This window comes from Esox lucius, chromosome 24 (genome assembly GCF_011004845.1).
Source record: "Esox lucius isolate fEsoLuc1 chromosome 24, fEsoLuc1.pri, whole genome shotgun sequence".
Lineage (NCBI taxonomy): Eukaryota > Metazoa > Chordata > Actinopteri > Esociformes > Esocidae > Esox > Esox lucius.
The window spans coordinates 12,516,806-12,539,099 of record NC_047592.1 but is presented as its reverse complement, the minus strand read 5'-3'; the positions used below and the strand labels follow the sequence as shown (position 1 = coordinate 12,539,099).

At 41.6% G+C, this 22,294-nt stretch overlaps 1 protein-coding gene across 4 annotated transcripts in view; it reads left to right on the top strand.

Annotated features, from left to right (window-relative positions):
* The window catches only part of LOC105020637 (multiple PDZ domain protein), a 62,983-nt gene that overhangs the window by 1,224 nt on the left and 39,465 nt on the right, over positions 1-22,294 (top strand). For all 4 annotated transcript variants that reach the window (XM_034290633.1, XM_034290632.1, XM_034290631.1 and 1 more), the window contains exons 2-22: positions 614-693; positions 3,096-3,262; positions 7,045-7,206; positions 7,734-7,873; positions 8,650-8,863; positions 9,488-9,616; positions 10,935-11,018; positions 11,139-11,243; positions 12,050-12,152; positions 12,444-12,532; positions 13,359-13,575; positions 14,263-14,343; positions 14,971-15,050; positions 15,497-15,643; positions 15,927-16,097; positions 16,769-16,945; positions 17,619-17,828; positions 18,786-18,917; positions 20,148-20,309; positions 21,093-21,437; positions 21,901-22,009. In XM_034290633.1, coding sequence (XP_034146524.1) covers positions 678-693; positions 3,096-3,262; positions 7,045-7,206; positions 7,734-7,873; positions 8,650-8,863; positions 9,488-9,616; positions 10,935-11,018; positions 11,139-11,243; positions 12,050-12,152; positions 12,444-12,532; positions 13,359-13,575; positions 14,263-14,343; positions 14,971-15,050; positions 15,497-15,643; positions 15,927-16,097; positions 16,769-16,945; positions 17,619-17,828; positions 18,786-18,917; positions 20,148-20,309; positions 21,093-21,437; positions 21,901-22,009 — 3,040 coding nt within the window. In that variant the 5' untranslated portion in view covers positions 614-677. The remainder of the gene's footprint in view (positions 1-613; positions 694-3,095; positions 3,263-7,044; positions 7,207-7,733; positions 7,874-8,649; positions 8,864-9,487; positions 9,617-10,934; positions 11,019-11,138; positions 11,244-12,049; positions 12,153-12,443; positions 12,533-13,358; positions 13,576-14,262; positions 14,344-14,970; positions 15,051-15,496; positions 15,644-15,926; positions 16,098-16,768; positions 16,946-17,618; positions 17,829-18,785; positions 18,918-20,147; positions 20,310-21,092; positions 21,438-21,900; positions 22,010-22,294) is intronic.

Sequence of the window (22,294 nt, the reverse complement as noted above, 5' to 3'; positions counted from 1 at the left end):
TTATAATTTCTGCGCCTTGGTATATTAACACATAAAAACTATTTCTGAATCTGATAAGGAGTATTGGATTTACAGTAACAAAGGTGCTATGGCTATTCATTAGGCTGCTGGGCATAGAACCAGAGCACCTGTCTGATTGGTCTAGCATGCATATGACCATGCTTAAGTCAAACAGATGCCTGGCAGTGACATATATTTCACAAAGCCATTCCCAATGTCAATTAAGGCCCTGAGAATGTCAATTGGCAGATGTTAATCCTTTAAAAAGAGCATTAGTCAAATACAATGGCCCAAGCAACTTGCATAAGCAATGCTAGTGAAGATATACTTCATCTAGTAGAATTGCATGGAACCTTGTAGTGATCCAGCTCTCATCCAGCTCTCAGTAGTAAATACATTATTCAGGTGTAAAACATCTATTTTACATTCATTAAATCCTGTGAAATATGTACATGGTGATCAGAGTGCACTTGGGTATAAAAATTGAATGAGAAGCTATGTTTCTTTAAAGTGGTCTAATGATGGACCGATTGAGCATTGCAACACTCCTCGTGGTTTCCTGTTGAAGTCGTATTAATTTGGAGTTGGTGTAATACAGATGTGCATTTTTCAGGCCTTGACTAAAGGAAGAGTGACACTCAGGTTCTTGAGCACCTATCACATCTACCAGGAATAACATGATTGAGACAATGGGTAAGTGATCAATAAGTTTGTGATTCATCGGTTCGAAAAGTGTTGGTTTCCATGGCTGTTATGTGCTAGGTCTCACAATGTGAACAGATTGAGAGGCGATCATGTTTAAATAAAGACAGTGAATTTGATTGACATAAATTATTTATTTAGATGATGTCTTACTGCCTTCCTCCCTGTTTCCCATCCAAACAGAAAGAGACTGCACTAGGCCTCTGTTATTGGGAAAACAGCCAATTTTTCACACCAACCCCGAGGACAGTCCTTGTTATGCATGCTCAAACACACAGATTCAAAAACAACAACAAAGTGTCCAGAAAGGTACAAGCCATTAACAAAGAAATGTGGCTGTCGAGAGACTCCCGTGTTATTGGTTTGTTTACTGTCGACTCTCAGAACGTAAAGTGCTTTGGAACTGGTGCACGCCCTATTAGGTGTTAGACACAGTCCGTGGGCCTGGGGAAATTGCCCTGTCTTCCTCGACCAGAGGACGTCAAACCCATCCTTGGCTAACAAGCTGTTCCGATAGAAGCGGGAGGCGAGTAGGCTTGAGTTGTTCAATTGTGGAGCTTATGCAGGGTTGAGCAAGCAAACTGTGGAGGGCCCTTTTTCTCCAGTTGCCCATTCAGGGCCTGTGCATTTCTGGGCAAAGCCAAAGCTAGAAGTGAATCATTATTATTTTGGAAGGGAACATCCCGTTGAATGGAGATTTTCTGTTTTATTTCTTTTTTCGGGTGCAAAACTCTGTGATACATGATTCTGATATTCCAAGCTCTGTTGAACAGTGGCCGACCTTTGCTAAACCTCTGGATGGTCCATCGGCGGTTTACTCTGCAGCTTTTACCTCCGTGTCTTTTATTTCGCTCTTCCCCTTTCTCATGCTGTTTTGCTTTCCGTCCCTCCATCCCTTCTCACTTTTACCTATTTCAGACCGAAACATCTCTATGTTACCTATTTTCCTATACATTTTGGTACAGTGATTTCTGCTCAGGTACAGTATCCGTTGCCTGCTTCTTTAACCTGTAAGTGTACAAGCTGCTGCATAGGTGATCTCAGGTAATTTTCCAGGAGGTGCTAGCCTACATGTTACGCTGCACAAAGCTATTTATAGAGCCTTTCAAAATCTGATTTTCAAGATGGAGACAGAACCCTGAATAAAAATGAACTAAATGTGTTGAGCAGTTTTGGATTTGTCCAGACAACATTAACAGCACGCATCAGTTATTCACAAAGGAATTAGAATGCCTCTGTGTGTGCTGTGTGTGCACTGTATGTGTGTGTGTGTATATGTGTGTGCACATGCAGTATACCATTTTGTGTAGCCAATAGCAACAATGACCAAACCTTGTCTTCTGGTAGATTAAGGCAAAAAACCTTCTCAGTTGGAACATTAACTAAAAGTAGTCTATACTTACTTTAATTATATCATGACTATTTTCATCTGTCCAGTGGGTAGTTGTTTTACAGACAGTGACATCACTTGACCACTAAACAAGGGTCTCTTTACACTTGAATTAAAGAGTAACTACGTCCAAAAATCCAAATGTACTAGATTTCAACATGTTTGTTCTTAAGTAGCTAAATCATTGTTGTGAACATAAAATATCAAATTGTGTGGTCTTTCTGTAAAAACAAAATGGTTAGTTTGTTTGAGCAACTTGGAAACAAAGGGAAAACATGAACTTGGAAAAAGGATTTATATAGCCCTATATTTAGTGTGCAACATTTTAACAAGCAAGACACTGACAGGCAGTAATAGCGATTTAACATTTCCTAAATGGGATGGTTTGTTTACTAAAATCCACCTCTATCCTAGTCAGAGAAGTAGCGAGAATGTTGCCCATTTACAAATATTTAGTCACATTAAAATGGCATTGTTTGAACAGACCCACTGTTTCCCACTTATTTTCACTTACTGTATAACTATTAGAATGTAACTGTCAAATCAGGCGCAGTGGGGATGTTGTTAGATAATGTGGATGGTTTGCGGGACAAATTCGGGAGGTGTTAATTAAAGTCTTGATTCCCATAGGGGGCCAATATGAGAAAGTATAACGTTTGCACCCACCTACTTTGGGTATGTCCTCCGATAGATGTAATTGTAAAACGGCAACGTGTCTGTGCTTTGCACATTAGTAAGCACGCCTTGTTCTGTCTTTCAAACAGAGTGGGTTATACTTGGAAGACTCACTAATGATAAAAACAAGTCATTAGTAGAATATGCCTAACACAACTTCAAGTTCTTGAAAATCTATTTGAACTAAACGCAAGATCAGCAAAACAGTAACTCTGGGATTTCTGTCACCGAATGTCTTAGTTTATTCTGATAGGTATACCCCTGCCCCCTTTCTTCCTTCTCCGCGAGGCTGCCCCATGCTGTCACTGAACTATGCAATGCCTTGCAGATACCCAACGTGCCTTGCAGGCAGTGGAGCGTCTCCAGGCCAAGCTGAAGGAGCGGGGGGAGGTCCCCACAGAGGAGAAGCTCAGCCTGCTTAAGTCTGTTCTTCAAAGCCCCCTGTTTCACCAGATCCTGGCACTCCAGAAGTCTGTCCAGCACCTCAAAGAACAGGTGGGGAAAAAAACTGGTTTCTTGTATATGTTTGGGCATATAGTACTGCCACTACTTATACAATGCAGGATCTTTTAATTAGTAAGCTATCAACAATATTTTCTGGTTTAATGTTTAGAAACCTGGAAATGTCCAGTCAGTTACATCTTTACAAAAGTTCAAATTGGTTTCCTCACCATGAGTCCTGTCTATCCAAGATATGAGAGCAATCCATGCTATATTTCTGTCATTTGGGTGAACAGTCCATTTAAGCGTTAGGGTTAAAGGGACTGTGATCCTTACACAGGGTTATTAAAATGACCTAATAAAGTCAACAAAGACATAACCTCAACACATCTCTTGTTCCAACTCCCTAAGTGGTCTTTCATTTTTAGTCTACAATGTAGATCAATATGTTAAGGACCCAGATGTAGACTTAGGTTGTCCTTTGCAGATACTGCCTGTTCACCAGCTTTAAAAATCTAACATCCTCCTTTAAGATCAGGATTAACCATGTATGGGGCTTGGCTGCAATTATACAATTATATCTAGGAGTTAGATTTAAAGAACTTACTGCTAGTTATCTTCATTTTGTCTGCGTAAATCCAATTGAATTATTCTCGGTTTTGGCTCGCCTCCAGACAGACTGCCTTTTCTCTCTTTGATATCATGCTTTACTTGTGCTCATATTGCAGTAAGAGTTCATCTGGGTACTCTAACTAAGGTTATTTAAGCAGACACAGCCAGCCAAATCCAGAAGGCCCCCTTGTCTTATCCAGGGCCCATGAGAAATGGATAAATGTTTTAGTCCCAGAAAAGAGCTCTGGCCACATCATGGTGAATATGTGTGAAGGGGCCAGCGTGAGTGCTTGAGACAGAGGAAAAGTATGTGAGCTATGCAGTGGGAGGCAGGGATGCTGCTCGAGTTTGTAGTTTTTTTCAACCTTGAAGGAATTTGAATGATAAAATGTTTAGTAGTCAAGTGTTTTGTGGTACGTGTGTGCGGTGTTTAAGCAGTTTCACATACCTATGCACAATCCAATCCAGAACAGTAGAGTTAATGGTGTGTGTAGCATGCTAAACTATTTTCACCCTAATGTTTTCAAGCTAACAAAAATGTGTAATGGAGTCTGTTTATAGGTAAAGCAAAAAAAAAGAAAACATAAAAACACATTACATAATTTAAGTTGAATTTAGTGGAACAGAGATTAAGCTGAGTGCCTGTGATACAAATAGACTGGCCGACTTCCTTAGGCAAAACCAATTTGCAGGAAAGATGCAGTTAGTGTTTTTTCCCAGTTCAGAACTAGACCCACACACTGTCTGTCTGGTCTTGCAAGTGGAGCCTACCACTGTCGGTGTCGCTATGGCGACAGGGTCGGCTCAACGAAGAGAGAGGCCGTTGCCGTGTGAAGTGGGGCAGAAACAATTTCTTAAATGTGCAAGCACCAAACTGGAACTTTAATCCTCTTATCCCGGCTGGCTAACAAAGCTTGTGTATTGGACAGCAACTTGAACGCTATGCTAACTTAGTCTAGCCTGCAGGGTTTTTCTGTTTACAAAGGCTGAAACCTTACCATATCTAGGCTACTAGCTGGGTGATATGTCAGTGTGTCAACAATGCTTCTTAAATATGCTAAGAACCCTGAGTACGAGTTCAAAAGGGCATTCAATGCTGGGTATGTTGTGTTTCAAAGTGCTTGTGAAGCATTAGCTATGCATTGCTCATCATTTTGGATCACATTCAAACTAATCATAAACAAACATTAGATCCAATGAGCAAATGAGATTCAAAAACATGGCTTTACACAGTGTCTAATTCATATAATCCATTAGTCACAGAAACGCAGTTGTTGCGGCCCCTTTAATGAACGGCATATCAAGCCATCCAGATGGCTGTGATGGAAATACTGCATTGGAGGCAGAGTCATTGATGGAACATCAGCAAAGCTATTATCTGTGAAGGATTAGTCTGCTATAGATTCCAGCTAATCACGGTTGGGTAACGAGCTGTCCCTCCTCCCGGGCTCTAAACACTCCTAGACAGATTTAGGAAATTCAGGAAATTAGCAATTGTTAATTTTTTTACATTGGTCATAGCATGTTTTTGGATAGAACTTGATTGGATCTGCTTGTCCTGACTTATTTCACATTTGAGATATTAATAATACTCAATTCAATGCATGTAACAAAATGTGACAAGTAAACATGGTTTGTGATGTTACGAAAATAGCGCTGTAATTCTTTTTGCAGATTAAGTCTGTTTTTCTGGCAAGATGTCATGTTCCCACTGTCACACTATTGAATGTATTTGATTAATTTCAAGCACTTTGTTACACTGTGTGATTATGTCTTACTAACTTTAATCAAACCACAAAGTGCCTGGAGAAGTGGATATCCTCAAATTATGCCAAACATTTCCCAAACCGCCTGTGTGACAAAAGAAAGATGGCATGTGTGGAAAGACTAACAGAAGTAGTGACATGTGGGGTACTTCAAATTAACTAAAATGTTTTTTTTTGGGGTGTTTCAAAGACAACGCCAACACAAGTTGTGCCGTCAAATAAGATATATGCTGTTGGAGGAAGTTTTGCTGAAAGAGCAGTAGGTCAGATTTGAGCCTACACTGCAGCACTTGTTTACCAGAGCCAGTGGCTTTGACCACCAGAACACCCTTGGCTATGTCTGATGATTTAAAAGGGCACTGAATGATTCAGTGTCATGAATAACTCAATAGGAGCCATATTGTTATCGTTATATTAGGAGCTAGAGATGAAGATAACACGACCCTTCCGATATTCTGCCATCACCTGCATTTTTCATGGAAGACGTCGATCACGTTAAGCAAACAGTACGATCAAGGGATATCCAGTCACTTCTGTGGAGTCCAGAATATCCGAATTCAATGGCCAACCTGAATGCAACAAGGTTTTGGGATCGGATGGAAATAATGTCATTTCTGCGATTTGGAGGGCAGTGCTAGTTGCCAACTGGGTATGCCTCTTGTCCGCTTCATGAATATTTTACATTTCCCCAGAATATTTTACGTTTCTCCATCCCTTGATATTGAATGCAGTGCGATTTTCCATAGACATGGCGAGAAAGGATCTGTGAAGTTTTATGGCTTATTATTTTTCAGCCTGTTATTCTTTAGCAGTCAATAGATTGCTAAACTGTCATTTGTTTGTGTATAAACTAGTCAGTTGCTTTGTCTTAGGTCAAATTGTGGAAGTTTAGTTCATTCTGGTCACTAATCTAGATATGCACTTTTGGTTCTAAACAAATGTGATCGTTTTTGAGTTCTGTCTGAGTTAAGTTATATGTGGCCTATTCTATTATGTATTACAGTCATTTACAGAACGTTTTTTTATGTGAGGATTGAAAAATGCACTGCTTCCCTTCAAATATAGCCATTTTTATCTGCTCAAACCTCAAAGCCTGTTCAAGACATTTCAATATCGTTTTTGTGGAGTGTGTTATGTCCAAATCGACTAGCATGCAGTAAACTCTTTATCAAACTAAACGCACACCAGTTCTTTCAAACTACTACTGCCAGCAGCTTTTGGCAGCCATACTGTCTTACAATATAGAGTAATAGTAATGGCATCTATCCCAAAAGGATGTTTTGTTGCCTCAGACTATTTTCAGTGTACATCCCAAAACTCCATTAATTAATGGCAGACGAACCTGAGGTAGAAAACTTTTTTTTTTGGTTTTGGTACTACCATTTGGGGGCTCTATATAAATTATAGACAGTTCTTGAATTCAGACTTTGCTGACTGTATTTCAAATGGTGTTTTCAGGGTGGTGTCACAGCAACTGTTGGTGGTGATCTGAGTGAATCCCACACGACCGCCCAGGGCATCGGTGACCGCATTGCCTACTCAGAAGCCTCAGCTGGTACACAGATCAATGGGAAGCTGTCGCCTGAGGAGTTTGAGCACGTTATCCGCTCCATGGCCCAGGTAAAGACCTGTTTAGATATAAACACAATTATCTCATACAATTTGAGGATTATTTCTTCACATCAAGTGACTTTGTTTTAGATTGACATAAATACTGTTAATATTAAGTACTATGCACTCAATATATATTTAGTTACGTTGTAGATTTTTAATTTTTTAATTTTCTTATCTCATTCACTTTGGCACACCAAATATTGGTGTGAATATTTCATTTCATGTCATTATTATAATTTTGTATCTAAAAATATCTCTTGATAATCACAAGCAAGAGTGCTTACACTCACAGTCGAGCCAGCAAAAAATCCAAAGACATTTCAAAGACAAGTGTGCTCCACGCTCAACAGTGTTCAGTGTACACTCTTGAGTGACTTCAAATAGACATCAGAGGAGGGTTTGTCTTTGATGCTGCTGCGAAAGGTGGTAAGGGGAGGGCTAATAATGTGTGTGTGTGTGTGTGATATATGAGAGCATGTGTGTGTGTGTGTGTATGTGTGCTCATGTCTCTACATGTGCCTGTGTGTATCTAGGGGCGCTACGTGACGCACGTTGAGCTGGTGAAGCCGCTGTCTGGGGGCCTAGGCTTCAGCGTGCTCGGCCTCAGGAGCGAACACCGCGGGGAGCTGGGCATTTTCGTCCAGGAGATCCAGCCAGGCAGCGTGGCCCACTGGTACGGGAAAGCTAACAAGGGTTAACCTCAGTAGACAATTGGTTGAAATCATGTCTTTACTACCTAAGAGCTGTTTAAAAAAATTATAATGAAACATTTTATTTGGGGGTCGACTTTCAAGGCACTCAAGGACATCTTTCATAAAAAGGGCCTGTATGAGTGAGTTAACCAACAGTTTGAGCACGGTATTACCCACTACGTCAGCTTTTGACGAGTTATCGCTGACCTGAAACAAAATCCCTCCAACCATGCATCTCCCCAAGACCACAGTTGGTGACTACTGACCCCTGTCTATTTAAACTGTTATCTTTCCTATGGTAAGACACATTTGAAGGTCATAGCCGTCAGATTAATAAAGGACAAATTCACTTTTTTTTTTACAACTTAATGATGGTTTCTTATGCTGGAAACAGTCTGTCGACCGAGAGAAACTGTGATCTATGGTCCAGGTTCCAGCCGTTGCAAACATTAGCTTAGTTTAGTAACTCCCAGCTCAAAATGAATGGAAGTAATGGGTGAGTGTGAACCCGTTGTAAAAAACCTTTCGAAAATACCAGAAATCCATAAAACAAACATGCTCCTGTGCCCTCATTATTTGAATAGTTTTTTTAGCTGTTTCTCTTGACTACTTTCAGTGTGAGAAACCATCTTAACACCAATTTGCAAAAAGTGAAATTCTGCCTTAAATGTACCGTCATGTAAATTTGGTGAACTACTCCTTTAACCGGTGTTGTGTCAAAACAAATTCCGTCAAGTGAATCGGCCTTGTCCCGCAGCGACGGGAAGCTGAAAGAGGCAGACCAGCTCTTGGCCATAAACGGTCAGCCCTTGGACCAGACGGTGACCCACCAGCAAGCCATAGGCATCCTGCAGAGAGCATCTGAGCGTGTGCGGCTGGCGGTGGCCAGAGGACCCATTCCACAGCTGGCCAGCCCGGTGGTGTCCCGCACGCCGTCTGCCGCCAGCACCCTGTCTGCCCACTCAAGCGCGGTGAGGAGAAAGCAGGCGCGGAATCTTGGGGAAGCATACTCGTGCAGTACATAAACACACCAGCCCAGTTAAACACAAACACACACACACACACACACTGTACACACACAAACATGAACACGATCACAAGAACACCCTGCTAGCCTAATAGTAAAAAACACAATTTTATATTGGCCTGGGCCCCAAGCATGTAATTGGCAGTTGCAGTAAAAAAAAAAAAAAATCCCATAGAAATAAATGTTTCGACCTCAAGGGCCCCCTGTAGGCTTTAGGCCATGTAAGCCCCGGCATTAATCCGGGCCAGCATACACAGTCAGTAGTGCTTACTTAGGTCATTCGGGTACACGCTCAATACACCACAATATTTAAACTCCTTCTTTGAGCAATTATTTGGTCATTTTAGCTCCAAGTGGAGCGAATGGCCTCAAGAGTGCATCTCCATTGTACCCTTGTCAGTTGGGGGGCTTTCTTCCTTCCTGGAATGATGTTTCATTTCCTCTTCATAAGTTCTTGTTCTCCTTGGACTGCCATTCTCATTTTTTTCTGCCCTGGAAACTAACAGCCTGCATTTAGTAAGTCATTGCTGAGTGTTTTTATGACGCATGTCTGACCCTGTGTCCTTAGGCCCACTGGAATCACGTGGAGACCATAGAGCTGGTCAACGATGGGACAGGACTGGGCTTTGGAATTGTGGGAGGAAAGACCACCGGTGTCATTGTTAAGACCATCCTGCCTGGAGGCATCGCTGATCAGGTGACTTCAATGTTATTGAAGCACCAAACATTGTTATTTACAGAAGGGGAAATCAGGAAGCTGGGTTTTTCTAAGCTTATCTACAAGGAATGTTCCCTTAAATGTTTTGGGTTATTGAAAGCAAATGTCTCCTGAGTCCAAAATGTAAAATTGTGGCGATTCTGTGTAACTTCTGGTATGCAATTACAGTGAACACTAAGGCTGTACCAACTTTAAGTTACAGTTTCAGACAGTGGCCAATTACTGTGAACACTGAGGTTGTACCCTCTTTAAGTTACAGTTTCAGACAGTGGCCAATTACAGTGAACACTAAGGCTATACCCACTTTAAGTTGCAATTTCAGACAGTAACCAATTGGCTATTCTGGCAATTTGAGAATAATTTATACTCTACAAACAAAAAACAATCCTATATACATTTTTATAAAGAAATCGTTTTTAATTTATGTGGTGTTCAGTGCAGGCGTACATTCAATTAAACATTTTTATTTTAGAGCCTGACATTCATGATTTCTTTACTTCTGTTACGTTCTGTAATGCAGTGCCACACCATTTTTTATTAGCCAGTAAAATCCATTCTAATTATTGTAAACAGAATTAAACAATCTAGGACATCCTCTGCTTATTGATATACTTAAAGGTGTATAATAGTCTGTCTTTTAAATACATCACTGCCTCAAAAATGTACCTTCCTTTTAAGTACTTAACAGATATGAAGCAAAGGCAATATCATATATAAAATACTTCAAATATACCAATATTTATTTACCAACATTATATGAGGTTTTTAAAATCAACTATGTTCAACTAAACACTCCATGACAGAGTTAGGCATTCTTGGCAGAATAGATACAGTTCAAAAAATTATGAATATAGTTTACTTGTTAGTTAAATTAAAATGTATCACATTTGTAAATGAAATACATTGTTTTCTGCCTCCTGCTATTAGGGATTATGTTCTATTTCTGTTTAAATTTAGAGCATAGAATCACTACTATTTAGCTCCTTTCATACTGAACTTATCTCGCTCCTTATTTAATGCCATTCTCAGTTAGTATATATCTTGTGTCATTCAAATTAATTGGCATTGATGAAATGAGTGCCGCGGTCAGGCAGACAAGGTTGGTGTGCGCTACTGAGAGAGTGAGAGAGTCTACCTGAAAATGTGTTTGATCAGGACCGGTATGTTTCCAAATGCAAGAGGACTCCTGTGGTACTGGTTTTCAACAGATTACAGAGAATTTTGTGGCTTTAACAAAACCTTTATTTTTATTGCCTTCTAGTAATAACCAATTGCTACTTTTCTGCTTGGCACTTAGGATGGGCGTCTGCGCAGTGGGGACCACATCCTCAAGATTGGGGATACCGACCTTTATGGCATGGGAAGTGAGCATGTGGCCCAGGTATGGAGCCTTTGCATTTAATTGACTCTCGGTATTGACACTGGTCTGAGGCTGTGTTACTGAGTTACAGTGTATGTTGGCTGTGCTGTTCTGATCTAAGTCGCATCGGGATTTGTCCAGGTCTTGCGGCAGTGTGGAAACAGAGTGAAGCTGGTCGTCACCAGAGGCCCTCCAGAGGAGACCTCCATCATCCCAATGACCCTGGCCACCGTCACAGAGCACCAGGTGTCCCTATGCTCTCTGTACTGCAGACACCAGTTTTTTTTTATCTGGACCAGCGAGTCCTGGGATGGGGGGAGGATGGTTTTATAATTTCAGTCAGGATTTCAAGGTTCAGTGAAGGTTTCGAGGTTCCTTCATTTCAAACAGTATGTTTATGTCCTAGCCATTGGGGGGATTTATTAAAAAAGTTTGTTTTTTGACCAGTGCAATACTTTTTTTCACCAATGCAATTGAACTGAGCTGCATTATTTATTATGGATTTACAAAATCTTAAACAGCCTTAATAAGGTAGTAATAATTTTCTTTATAAAGGTGTTCACTATTATTCACACAATTTAATGTTAATATGTTTATTTAATATTTTACTTCAATAATTTTTGCCTTCGTGTGCCACATTTTATTTTCCTCTCAGAGGTACGTAGGTAACCAGTAAAAAATAATGTTTGACATGTGACATCATCCGTGACTCAGCGTCAGGTATGATCACAAACCCAGTGTCAGGTCTCAGTCACAAGGTTCCAAAAAAATACTTTAAACTCAAAGTATTTATCTGTATGGGCAGTCTCAGTAACATCAGTACTTGATTATAGTATTTTTTCCTCATTCATCAAATATATAATGTAACTCATCTGGCTAACAGAGATTATACATAGATGGGGAACGCCTGTTTGTAAATTGGTAACAGCGTGTGGATTTGAGGTAATTTGGCCCCCTTGCGATTCACTCCACTGTAGTCACGCACTTTACTTTGCTCCTTGTCTTTAGTTTTGTCACACGTGGAAGCCGACTCACTCTCTCTGTCCTCACAGGGCTACGAGGAAGAGGAGGCCGAAGCGTTTGACGTAGGGCTGACCAAGAACGCACAGGGTCTGGGAATAACCATCGCCGGCTATGTGGGGGACAAGAACTCAGGTGAGGTTTGGCGTCATTGTCTACTAAACTTAGATGTATCACCTACGTGTACACAGATGTATTTATATCTTCAAACGTATTGACTCAGATTGGCGTGGAGTTAAATCCGTTGGGAAGGAATCAACTCTGACGAGTCTTGTAGAATGTCTGGAACACTGAGTGACCCTGCCTAAGAGTGGAATGGGAAGACTGCTGATGCAGTTGGATAGTTAAAGCTATACTTCACAAGGGGTAATGCGTGTGTTACTTATGTTATTCACACAGTGTCGTTGTCTATTTTTCCATCTTCAGAGCCCTCTGGTATTTTTGTGAAAAGTATAACTAAAGACAGCGCGGTTGAGCAAGATGGCCGAATCCATGTCGGGGACCAAATCATAGCCGTAAGTGTCTCAGACTAGCTGACATTTTCATTTTATTTTAAATTTATGATTGCAGCCGTTTTTGACTTTATGGAAGATATGAAGAAAATGACTTGGTGAAAAGTGAGGTTGGGTAGCAAGCATGATTCCACCCTATTCCAACCTTAACTGCAAAACCACCGCAGGAAAAACTCCTCACATTTCTTGAATAATCTTTTATGTAAATGTGAATTTCAATCCAAAGTATAAAGTGGGCAAGATTATCTCTCATTTTGGATTTTATCTATTTAGATAATGTGGGGATATTAGGCCCCGTATTTTAATAATTTAGCTTCAGCTGAAAGCTATTAAGGTTTTTGAATGAGTATTGAGACACTGTTCCAATCATCACCCTAAATTGAGCATTTCAAATTAATGCAAAACCCCCTGAGCAAATCTTTCATAATTTCTTTACTTGTTGTGGTATGTTTGTCTAGCAGGGCTGGCCAATCATAGAGGGCTAAAATACGTTGGCTCCTGATTAAAATAATAATGTCAAAAGGAGAAATCTTTTGGCCCTTTTAGACCTCGTTGGGCAGACCTCGTCCTTTGGGTGCAACCATTTCTGCATTGTTTGCCTGGGTTTATGATTGTGCCTTTTTTGTGTGATGGATTGTCTATTTGCATGTTGCCTCATAGACTTGGATAGGCGGCTCATGTCGCACAAAGCCTATTTCAGTGCTGATGAAGCCCTCACTTGGGATGCCCATGCTGCCACTTAGTCAATTTCGTAAAACTGCCAAAAGGAGCCCTCTATCCAACTCTATTGACGTGTCATGGACATGATATTATCGATCTCCCCCTGCAGGTGGACGGCATGAACATCCAGGGCTACACCAACCAGCAAGCAGTGGAGGTGCTGAGACACACAGGCCAGACAGTTCACCTGAAGCTGGTGCGAAGGGGCTTCCGTCCAGAGGACATCCCGCCCGCCGTGGTTCCCAGTGTGACCGCGCCCCCACCGAACCCGCCTGTGAAAGAGACAACAGCGGAGGGAACCGATGCCGTGGACACCACGGCTCCAGGTACAGTACCCCCCCCCCCCGGACAACCGACCGAGGGTCCAGTCTAGTTGGGAACCGATGGAAGAGGCCGCGCTTTAGTTTTCCGTCACTTGAAAGTGAAGAACATGACTGAAGAACACGACTGATGAACACGACTGAAGAACACGACTGATGAACACGACCGCGGCGTGGCTACAGACAAGTTTACTGAAGTCACAAATACCTTTTTCCGGTAACTGAGAAATTCTTGATCAGTGCTCCTGTTTTGCAAGGCTTGGTGTGTACAGTAATTGTAGAAGCTGTAGGGCCGGGCCCACTTGACAACAGTATCACTAATGGTCCATCTATGTCAGGATCGGAAAGGGCCTTGATTGGCCCTTCCTTAGAAGCTCTCACCACAACCACAGCTCCAGATTTAGAAGGCTGTCTCGTCCGCACTTCTTTGGGAAACAGGGCTCTCCTAGTGCCCGTCATTTTGCCAGCCTCATAAGAACCCTACAAAACAAGAGCATTGAACACTCACACACTCACACACACCGCAGCAGACATTTCCAGTGACTCGTGTTCGCAGGCGCGTGCACGTGTGTAAACAAGACAAACCCGTGCCCCCTCACAGGCGTTATGCTTTGGGCTGGGAGCGCAACGGCTTAACCAGCGGCTCTGAAAGTGTGTTTGCGTTGACGTGTGTACGTTCTTCCAACGGTTCAGGGGAGCGCCTGTGCCAGGCAGCCAGTGGGGAATCAGATGTCAGCGCAGTGACGGATCAGCTACCTGAGATCCCCAGGGACGGTAAGTGAACCCACGCCCGTTATCTTGGATCTTCACTACAATGCGGTATAGATAATGGATGAGGAATTTGCCACTGTCGCAGGGACCGGTTGTAAACCTTGTCGCGTTTCAAGAAGATTTTGGTGGACGTTTGTTTTGATAGTCTGACGCTGGAAAAAGAAAACCTGTCAGTGAATGTCTGGATGTTTTTCCCTGTTGTATTTCAACAGAAATGTTGTTGAGATGTTTTTCGATAGCCGGTTGATAGTTTGTTGAGCACATCACGAATGATATCACACATTTCAGATACAGTAGATGTAAAACACAAGAAGGGGTATGTTATCTCCGTGAGATGTTTTCATTGTGGGTAGACAAAATGTGGTTTTGAAGTAAACTCTTTCCAGTACTGCATTGGGAGTTCGTTTTCCTCTGAGTCATAATTCAGTGTCAGATGAGATATCGTTGTCGGTTGAATGTAGTGTGGGGTTCACAGATTTATTTTATTTATCGCACTTCCACGTCAACTGTTTTTTTCTCTCCATTTTTGTGCAAGTTTTTAAGTTGGTATCAGGTGGGACACAGCAGTTGGCTCATTTAACTTTAAACTTCATCTCATATTTAAGTCTATATTATATTTATGTTTATAAGGACCAAAGCTAACGGAGGATGAAGAGTTGAAGCTAATGAACAAGTGGCAGGAGACTCTGGGTCCCAGAAATGAAGTAGTGGTGAGTTGTCCAAAACCTGATCCTATTTGATGTGTAAAATAAATGATACATGCTTGTACCTTTCTGTGTTTTATTTTGAGAGTTCAAAAAACAAATCTATAGATGCTCTACGGATTATCTAATGACAATCAGTAAAATTTTTACTCACTATCTACTAACCATAACCTTTGTCCTAACCTTAATCTTTACCATAAATCTTATTCAAAACCTAACCCTTACCATAACATTAGCAAGCAGTCGCTCATCAACAGATGATAGAGACAATGCTGAAAGAAGAGAGAAAACGTTTTTTTTTGCTGATAGATTTGTGGGGCAGATTACATTTTTGCTGCGGCAGTACATGTGCAATGGAGACAGTGGCTTACACCAGCACCTTAGGCCAGGAAGAGCATTCCCTTCTGGAAAAATGCAGTAGCATTTGTGCCCATCTGTTGTACAATTGCCAGGTGGCCCAGGTAGAGAAGTTTAGTGAGAGCAGCGGTCTGGGCATCAGTCTAGAGGCCAACAATGGACACCACTACATCCGCTCTGTCCTGCCGGAGGGGCCTGTTGGACGCTGCGGGAAACTCTTCAGTGGGGATGAACTGCTGGAGGTAAGAGTCACCATCAATAGAACCAACATGTTGAACAGCAGTTAGCCTACAGGCAACGAACAGAGAACAAACTATATCATGTATAAAATGAAAACCCAGCACTTCCAGCAGTTAGAAAAACCTACAACTCTTCGACATTGTGATAACAAGTAGCAGAATTCAGTTTCTGACTGAATTGTGCCAATAGGACAGTATGTGTATATAGTGTTCATGTACTCAATGCGATGTGATTAGTGATGTGAGCGATGACCATTGGATGTGTGTGTCACCCCTCTTCAACAAGGTAAATGGAATTTCCCTGATTGGCGATACCCACAAGGAAGTAGTGAGCATTCTGAAGGAGCTGCCGGTCTGCGTCTACATGGCCTGCTGTAGGCCCGCTCCCCTCCTACAGAGTGACAGCAATTCTGGCCAAGCAGGCTTGGAAGGAGTTGCAGCAGAACCAAATACAACGGTACTTTCCCCAGGTTACCACAGGAAATGTGTACCATGCCAGTGCATGCGCTATAGATATCACCACTGGTACCTTTGTTAATACGGGTCAAATTTCAGAAACTATCATAGTCATAGCAAAGCATAGTTATTGCTTACCAGCCAACATAATTAACATGCATGGTTGGTGCCAATTTATTTAAACAATATGGTTATGTTATTCAGTCCTGTGAATTATTCATGTGAATAAGTCGTGAAATTTATTAGAAACTGAAGGTTCAATCAGAAAGCCCTTCACTAAATGGTAGGTGTGAGACATTCCAGATTGTCACTGATGACTGATTAAGATTTTGGATTTGGAAACAGGCTGTTTATGAAAAACAATCCATAAACAATCCTGAAGAAATACTTAAGGTGCTGGGACAGTATAGCAGATACAAGAGATAGGAGTCATGGAGCTCACAAAACTTACCATCAAAAGGAACCTGCATTTGGATTTTGGAAGGTTTCTGCTCAGCTCTTCCGCTACCGTAGAGAAAAAAAACAGAGCACTTCTACTGCCTAGCATCTAAAGATTCCCTTTAATGTGCTGCCAAAAAACTTATAAAAAGGAGCAGAGAACCAGCAGCCTATGGGCTCGGAGTGAGTCAGGAATGCGTGTGAAGGGATGATATCAAGGGTATATCTCTGCAGATACAAGGAGACCTCAGCAGTTTCCTGGTTCCCGAAGGTTCTGAAGAGGCTGTGGCAAGAGATAATGTGACGGAAGAGACGCTGGGATCTCTTTTGGCCATGTGGGAGACAGAGATACAGGACATCGAGCTGGAGAAGGGAGAGAGTGGACTGGGATTCAGCATCCTGGATTACCAGGTGGGAATTCTAAATTGAAAGCTATGAATGATAACCATGTGCTATTTAAGCATGCCATTTTTGCAAATAATATATTTAGTTCTTTAATCATCATTTACATAAATGAGTTGTTGTTGTAGATAGTTCTTATCTTTTCACCTTGGGTGGAAGTGATTAGGTGGGCTTTAGCAACCATTGAATTTCAGCACGGAAACACAATGTGACTCATTACACTGCAATGTACTGTGTTTTTCCAACTAGAACTACATTGCTTTCTCTCTGCTTCATAAAAACTGCAAACTCGGGATCTGCGGATCATCCAGAATAAACAAATCCTTCAAATAAAATTACACATTTTTGTCTGTTGACGACGTCCAAATGTCTAACACACGCCTGGTTCACAGACCATAGAGCATCTGCTTCTGCACAGACAGCACCACCGAGGCCATCTCACTGTTAAAGTTGTCAGTTTCCAAATTAGTAATAGGCTGTTTACTCCCGACGACCCGGATTCAGAGTTGCACGCTTACCCTTTCACTTTTGACTGGTGCTGTACATTAAAATGTCAGAAGTCTCCAATAGACATTTTCATGCTGGAATGTAAGCTGTTTTCTCAGAAATTTCCGCTAAGCGTCTCCATGCTGAAACGTAAGATGTTTTCTCAGGAATGTCCACTAACCGTCTCTATGCATAGGACCCAATGGACCCATCCAAGACGGTGATCGTGATTCGCTCCCTGGTGCCTGGAGGAGTGGCGGAACAGGACGGCAGGCTGTTGCCAGGCGACCGGCTCATGTTTGTCAACAGCACCAACCTGGACAACGCCAGCCTGGAGGAAGCTGTCCAAGCATTGAAGGGAGCCAATATCGGCAAGGTTCACATCGGGGTGGCCAAGCCACTGCCTGTAAGAAAACCCTATTGAGATTATTGTCCAACAGAGTGGGGGAGTGGGTGATGGGAGTGTTATATGTATGCAAGTGTGTGTGTGCATTTTCTTTCGCTTTGTGTGGCCAGTCATCCAATAATGAAAGCTCATCTGACAGATGGCTTGCATTTTTCATGGTTAGAAGACAGTAGATTTAGACTACATGCTGACACACTCAACTCCAAGCTCCCTGGATACAGCATAAGGCCTCACAAACATACCAGCTCTTTGTGGGATATTGCTTTATTATTGAATTTTGAGGCACCTTTGACTTAAACGTGTTGAGGCAGCTGTCAAAATAAGATTTTGTCCACAAACATATTCACCACCTGAGGGATTTCTAGTCTACACTTCTTCTGCGAAAATTGGTTGCATTCTTTCAGTTTTAGAGATACATTTCTGTCTCTTGGGCTTGCCATTGGATTTTGATAAGAACATACAGTAACTTCTGGCTGTGGGATGTCAAGGTTGTTGCAGGTCATGTGGATTACATAATTTTTGTAAAGTCTCTGTTGAATATATTTTAGGGGACATTTTTGTTTGCTTGTCAAAATTGAGTTTAACTGCTTTAATCCTTCAATCTTCTCCAATCTCACCCTCTGTTCTCAAACTTTGTATCTCTGGGCATTGCGGTAGATGAATTCAAGATCAAAAGGGAGTTTTGGGGCAAATCCGTTGTGAACTCTTTAGAAAAAAATCGAATAACCAAATACAACTGTGTCTCAGAAGTATTATCTTGTAGTGTAGTCTGAGATTCAACCAAACCACAGAGACCAAATCAATCCAATAAAACACCTTTCGTTACTAACCACCTCTACTAAATTTTCTAACAACTGAAATCCAATCACACCTAAAATCTAAAACCTCTTCACACTGATTGGAACTTCCTCAGTATTCTGTTCCGGGTATTTCCTGTTTACAGCCCTGTCTCCACAGCCTTACACTGAAGAGGGCAGTACGACATCATCCCCTGGATTCCGTTCTTTAATCTTCAACTCTTTGCTGGTTAAAGACAGAGAGGAGGAGGAGCCAGCGGAAGGCCTCCTTTTCTGGGCAGAGCCTGCATTGGTTAGTCGCCACTGGAGACGTTAAACTGAGACTAGGGCAGGCAAATGATTAAAAGAAAAAGTTGCGATTAATCATAATAAACTCTGTCGGTTATTCTGAATTCGTATTTCATTATTTTCCCGGGAATTTGCTCAAATTGGATGAGATACTTTTGTGTATGTTTTCATTTTTCTATACCATTCATTCCTAACAGCACGAAATGTATCAGGTAGCGTCTTCTCTGTTATCAATGTCTCTACGATAAAATAATTGACAAGTATTTTTGACTACTAGCTGCACACACCAGTTGTACATGTAATTTACCTTGGAAGCAGACCTGTGAGTAACCCGTCTTTTGTTAGTAATCCTTTGTCAGTAACCCAACATATCTGAAACAAACCCATCATTTGTTTCAGCTATGTTCATTGGACACACGAGTAACAGAACAGCACACAAATTGATATAGCTGTTTTTTCATTAAAATATATACAGAGAAAATAGGGAAAGGCAATTGTGATCAAAATATATAAAACAGACAGAACAAAAAAGAAATCCCTATTCCCTGTTTAGTCGCATACAGTGGTGTTCAAAAGTTTGCATATCCTTGGAATAATATATGTACCATTTGTGAAGAAAACATGAGTGAGCAGGCAGGATCGTTTATCAAATGCGTTTCATTGAAACTGGGTTTCTAAAATGTTTATACAAAATACATACACAAAAACCTCTGTATTTTATAGCGTATCATTATACTAAAAAAGAGAAATGTGAACATCCAACTAGTGCAGGTCAAAAACTATGTATCAAAGTAGATAATAATGTCGGCATCTCTGGTGTGTGCAATTGGGTTTTGTTGCGGTGCACTAAAACAGATAGCATTTCAATACAAGTCGGATCATTCTCAGTTCATACAACAAGTGAAACATACCTACTGAAATAACCCTCTAATACATCCAGTGTCAAGAAAAAGGACACCGTAGAAATGGGAACGTTTTACTATAATTCGGTCACATTCTCATACGAAAACAATTTGGCTGAAAGCCGACCAGACTAATTCACAATTTAGCCCCAAACGAGTTAAACAAATATTATAGAAACCGGTTCAATGAGACTATATAGTGAACAAGTCCATTATCTGAGTTAGAATATCCCTTCGAAGTGGCGCTCAGGGCACTCATAGCATGCCGTGTTTGATAGCTCATCCGCGGCCTAGTCAATGCCCGTTCACTGCCTTAATGTCGTCTGATATAGATTGACTCCAACGAGGCGGACCTGAGCGATGATAGGGCGCTGGAGCCTTCTTTCTCTGGTGAGGAGGACGACACCTTCCAGGCTTCCATGATCGCCCTCCATGGGAGCACCTGCAGCGACGACCTGGACTTCCAGATGACACTGCAGTCATCCACACCCAAGGTAGGATGCCAGAACCCACACCGGGGTGAGTTGAGCACGTTGCAAGACTTGGCTCTGACAAATTGGAAATGATCATGTCATTGGAGGAAACTGTTGCCCTTTGCATTAAGTATTTCCCACACTTAATGAGCTTATCTTACCATGCCCGGTTGACATTACTGTTATAATTATTTGAGGTCTCAAAAAACATGACACAGCGTTTATTTAATCGTTGACCTCTTATTTTTATGTATGCCGCTGTATTTCCTTTCTTTCTCTTACTTTGTCCACATTTGTAGACCTAGTTTACTCCCCTGAGTCCTACCTCTAGACGAATAATGCATGAATGGTTGGGTTTGTGTTTTTAGATTAGAAGCTTAACAAAATATTGCTTCTCTATTAGAATGAAATCTCCCATTGTAATCCTGCAGTCCTTCTAATGTCTGCACGTTGCTGTTCTTCCACATAGTTTTCTCTCCTGGTGATTTCTTTATTTTGTGTTTTATTGTTCTATCACGGATGCTTAAGAAATCGCTGAAGAGATTCATTGCTACACAGTCTGGGCCTCATGAATTATATCTAGGGAGATAATAAAGAGATATTTTGTGCGGCAGACACCCTCAATAAGGATCATCTGTAATTATCGCTGTTCCCTGTTGGCCTGCTGATGGCTTTTCAATGGCTCATTAGGAGGAGAGCATAACGGCGGCCGAGGTAGACAAAAAAAAAAAACCTAGCTGAGTGATTGTGATACTAACGAGGCGCAACCTCAATTTCGTCTCGTCTGTTCGTTTTCCCTCGTAGCGGAGCGCTCGTCTGGAAGTGTTGTCCGAGCATCCCTGCGATGCGATGTCTTCCGGACTGGCGGACGACACCGAGCCCTTCTCCCCGGAGGAGAGGCCCATTGCTTTCCCGCCGCACAGGAGCATCGGAGGTCAAGCCCTAGCGATTGACGTCAGCGCAGTAGTTAGCTCGGATCCGTGCCTGCCTACCCAGAGGGAGCCCTCGGATGTGTGGGCTCCATCCAGCCACAACCCTGATCCTCAGTCTGGTTTAAATGACACGGGCGAGCCAGGGAAGTCACTTCATTGTCAGGTGGAGCCCACCATGGCCGTTGGGGATACTGTGGATATGGAATGCTTAATGAAGGTAAAAGAGCCTTTGTCTGAAGAGCCGTGCCAGCTGTCGCTTTGCAAACCAAAGTCATTAAGGGGGGGGCTGGTAATCAAACAAGCGCGAGTGAATCGGTCATCAACAGTGCCAAAGAAATTTAATTCAACAAGTTACCTTTAACCCGTATTGAAATGCAGTGGATTAATCAGAGGACAGTGTGAAATTGATTGGATTCTCAGTTAAAAACATTCTGCTTTTTGCTACGCTCTGATTTCAAGGTTATACTTGCGTAAGATTATGGCTCTGCATAAACATGCTTGCATGTATGTTTGATTCCCTGGCTCTCACTAGTAGTTTCTACCCAGTCTCCCCCACTAGTTTACTTATCATTCAGTCACAATTATAGTTTTTTTTCAATGTTGTATTAAAACTTCCTCCAGAGAAACCCTTTTTCTAAATTATTAAAAAAATATTTTTTCACTGAATTGCTAATCTCAAGGGGTGTGAGTCATCTGTCAAGCCATCCAGAGAGGAAGAAGACATGGTTCTAACTACTGGGAGTAATTTTGAAAGGACAATAACCGTTGTGAAAGGCAACTCCAGTCTGGGTTTGTAATGTTTCTTGGGTAATCATTTCTACTATACATTGGTGAGAAAATGAGACCAGAATTGACATATGATCAAGTTATTTGTGATTGTCAGTTTCTGTTAGATATTACTAATTAAATGCATTGCCCTTTGCATTATTTGGAGTTTTCCTATTAGATTAGATTTACAATTTTACAATAAATGACTTGGCTTTTACTTCTAGCAGGGTGAAATCCCTCAATTATATGCATCTCCAGCACATAAACGTTTACAAATGTTACACTTACTTGTGGGTAAATGCGTTG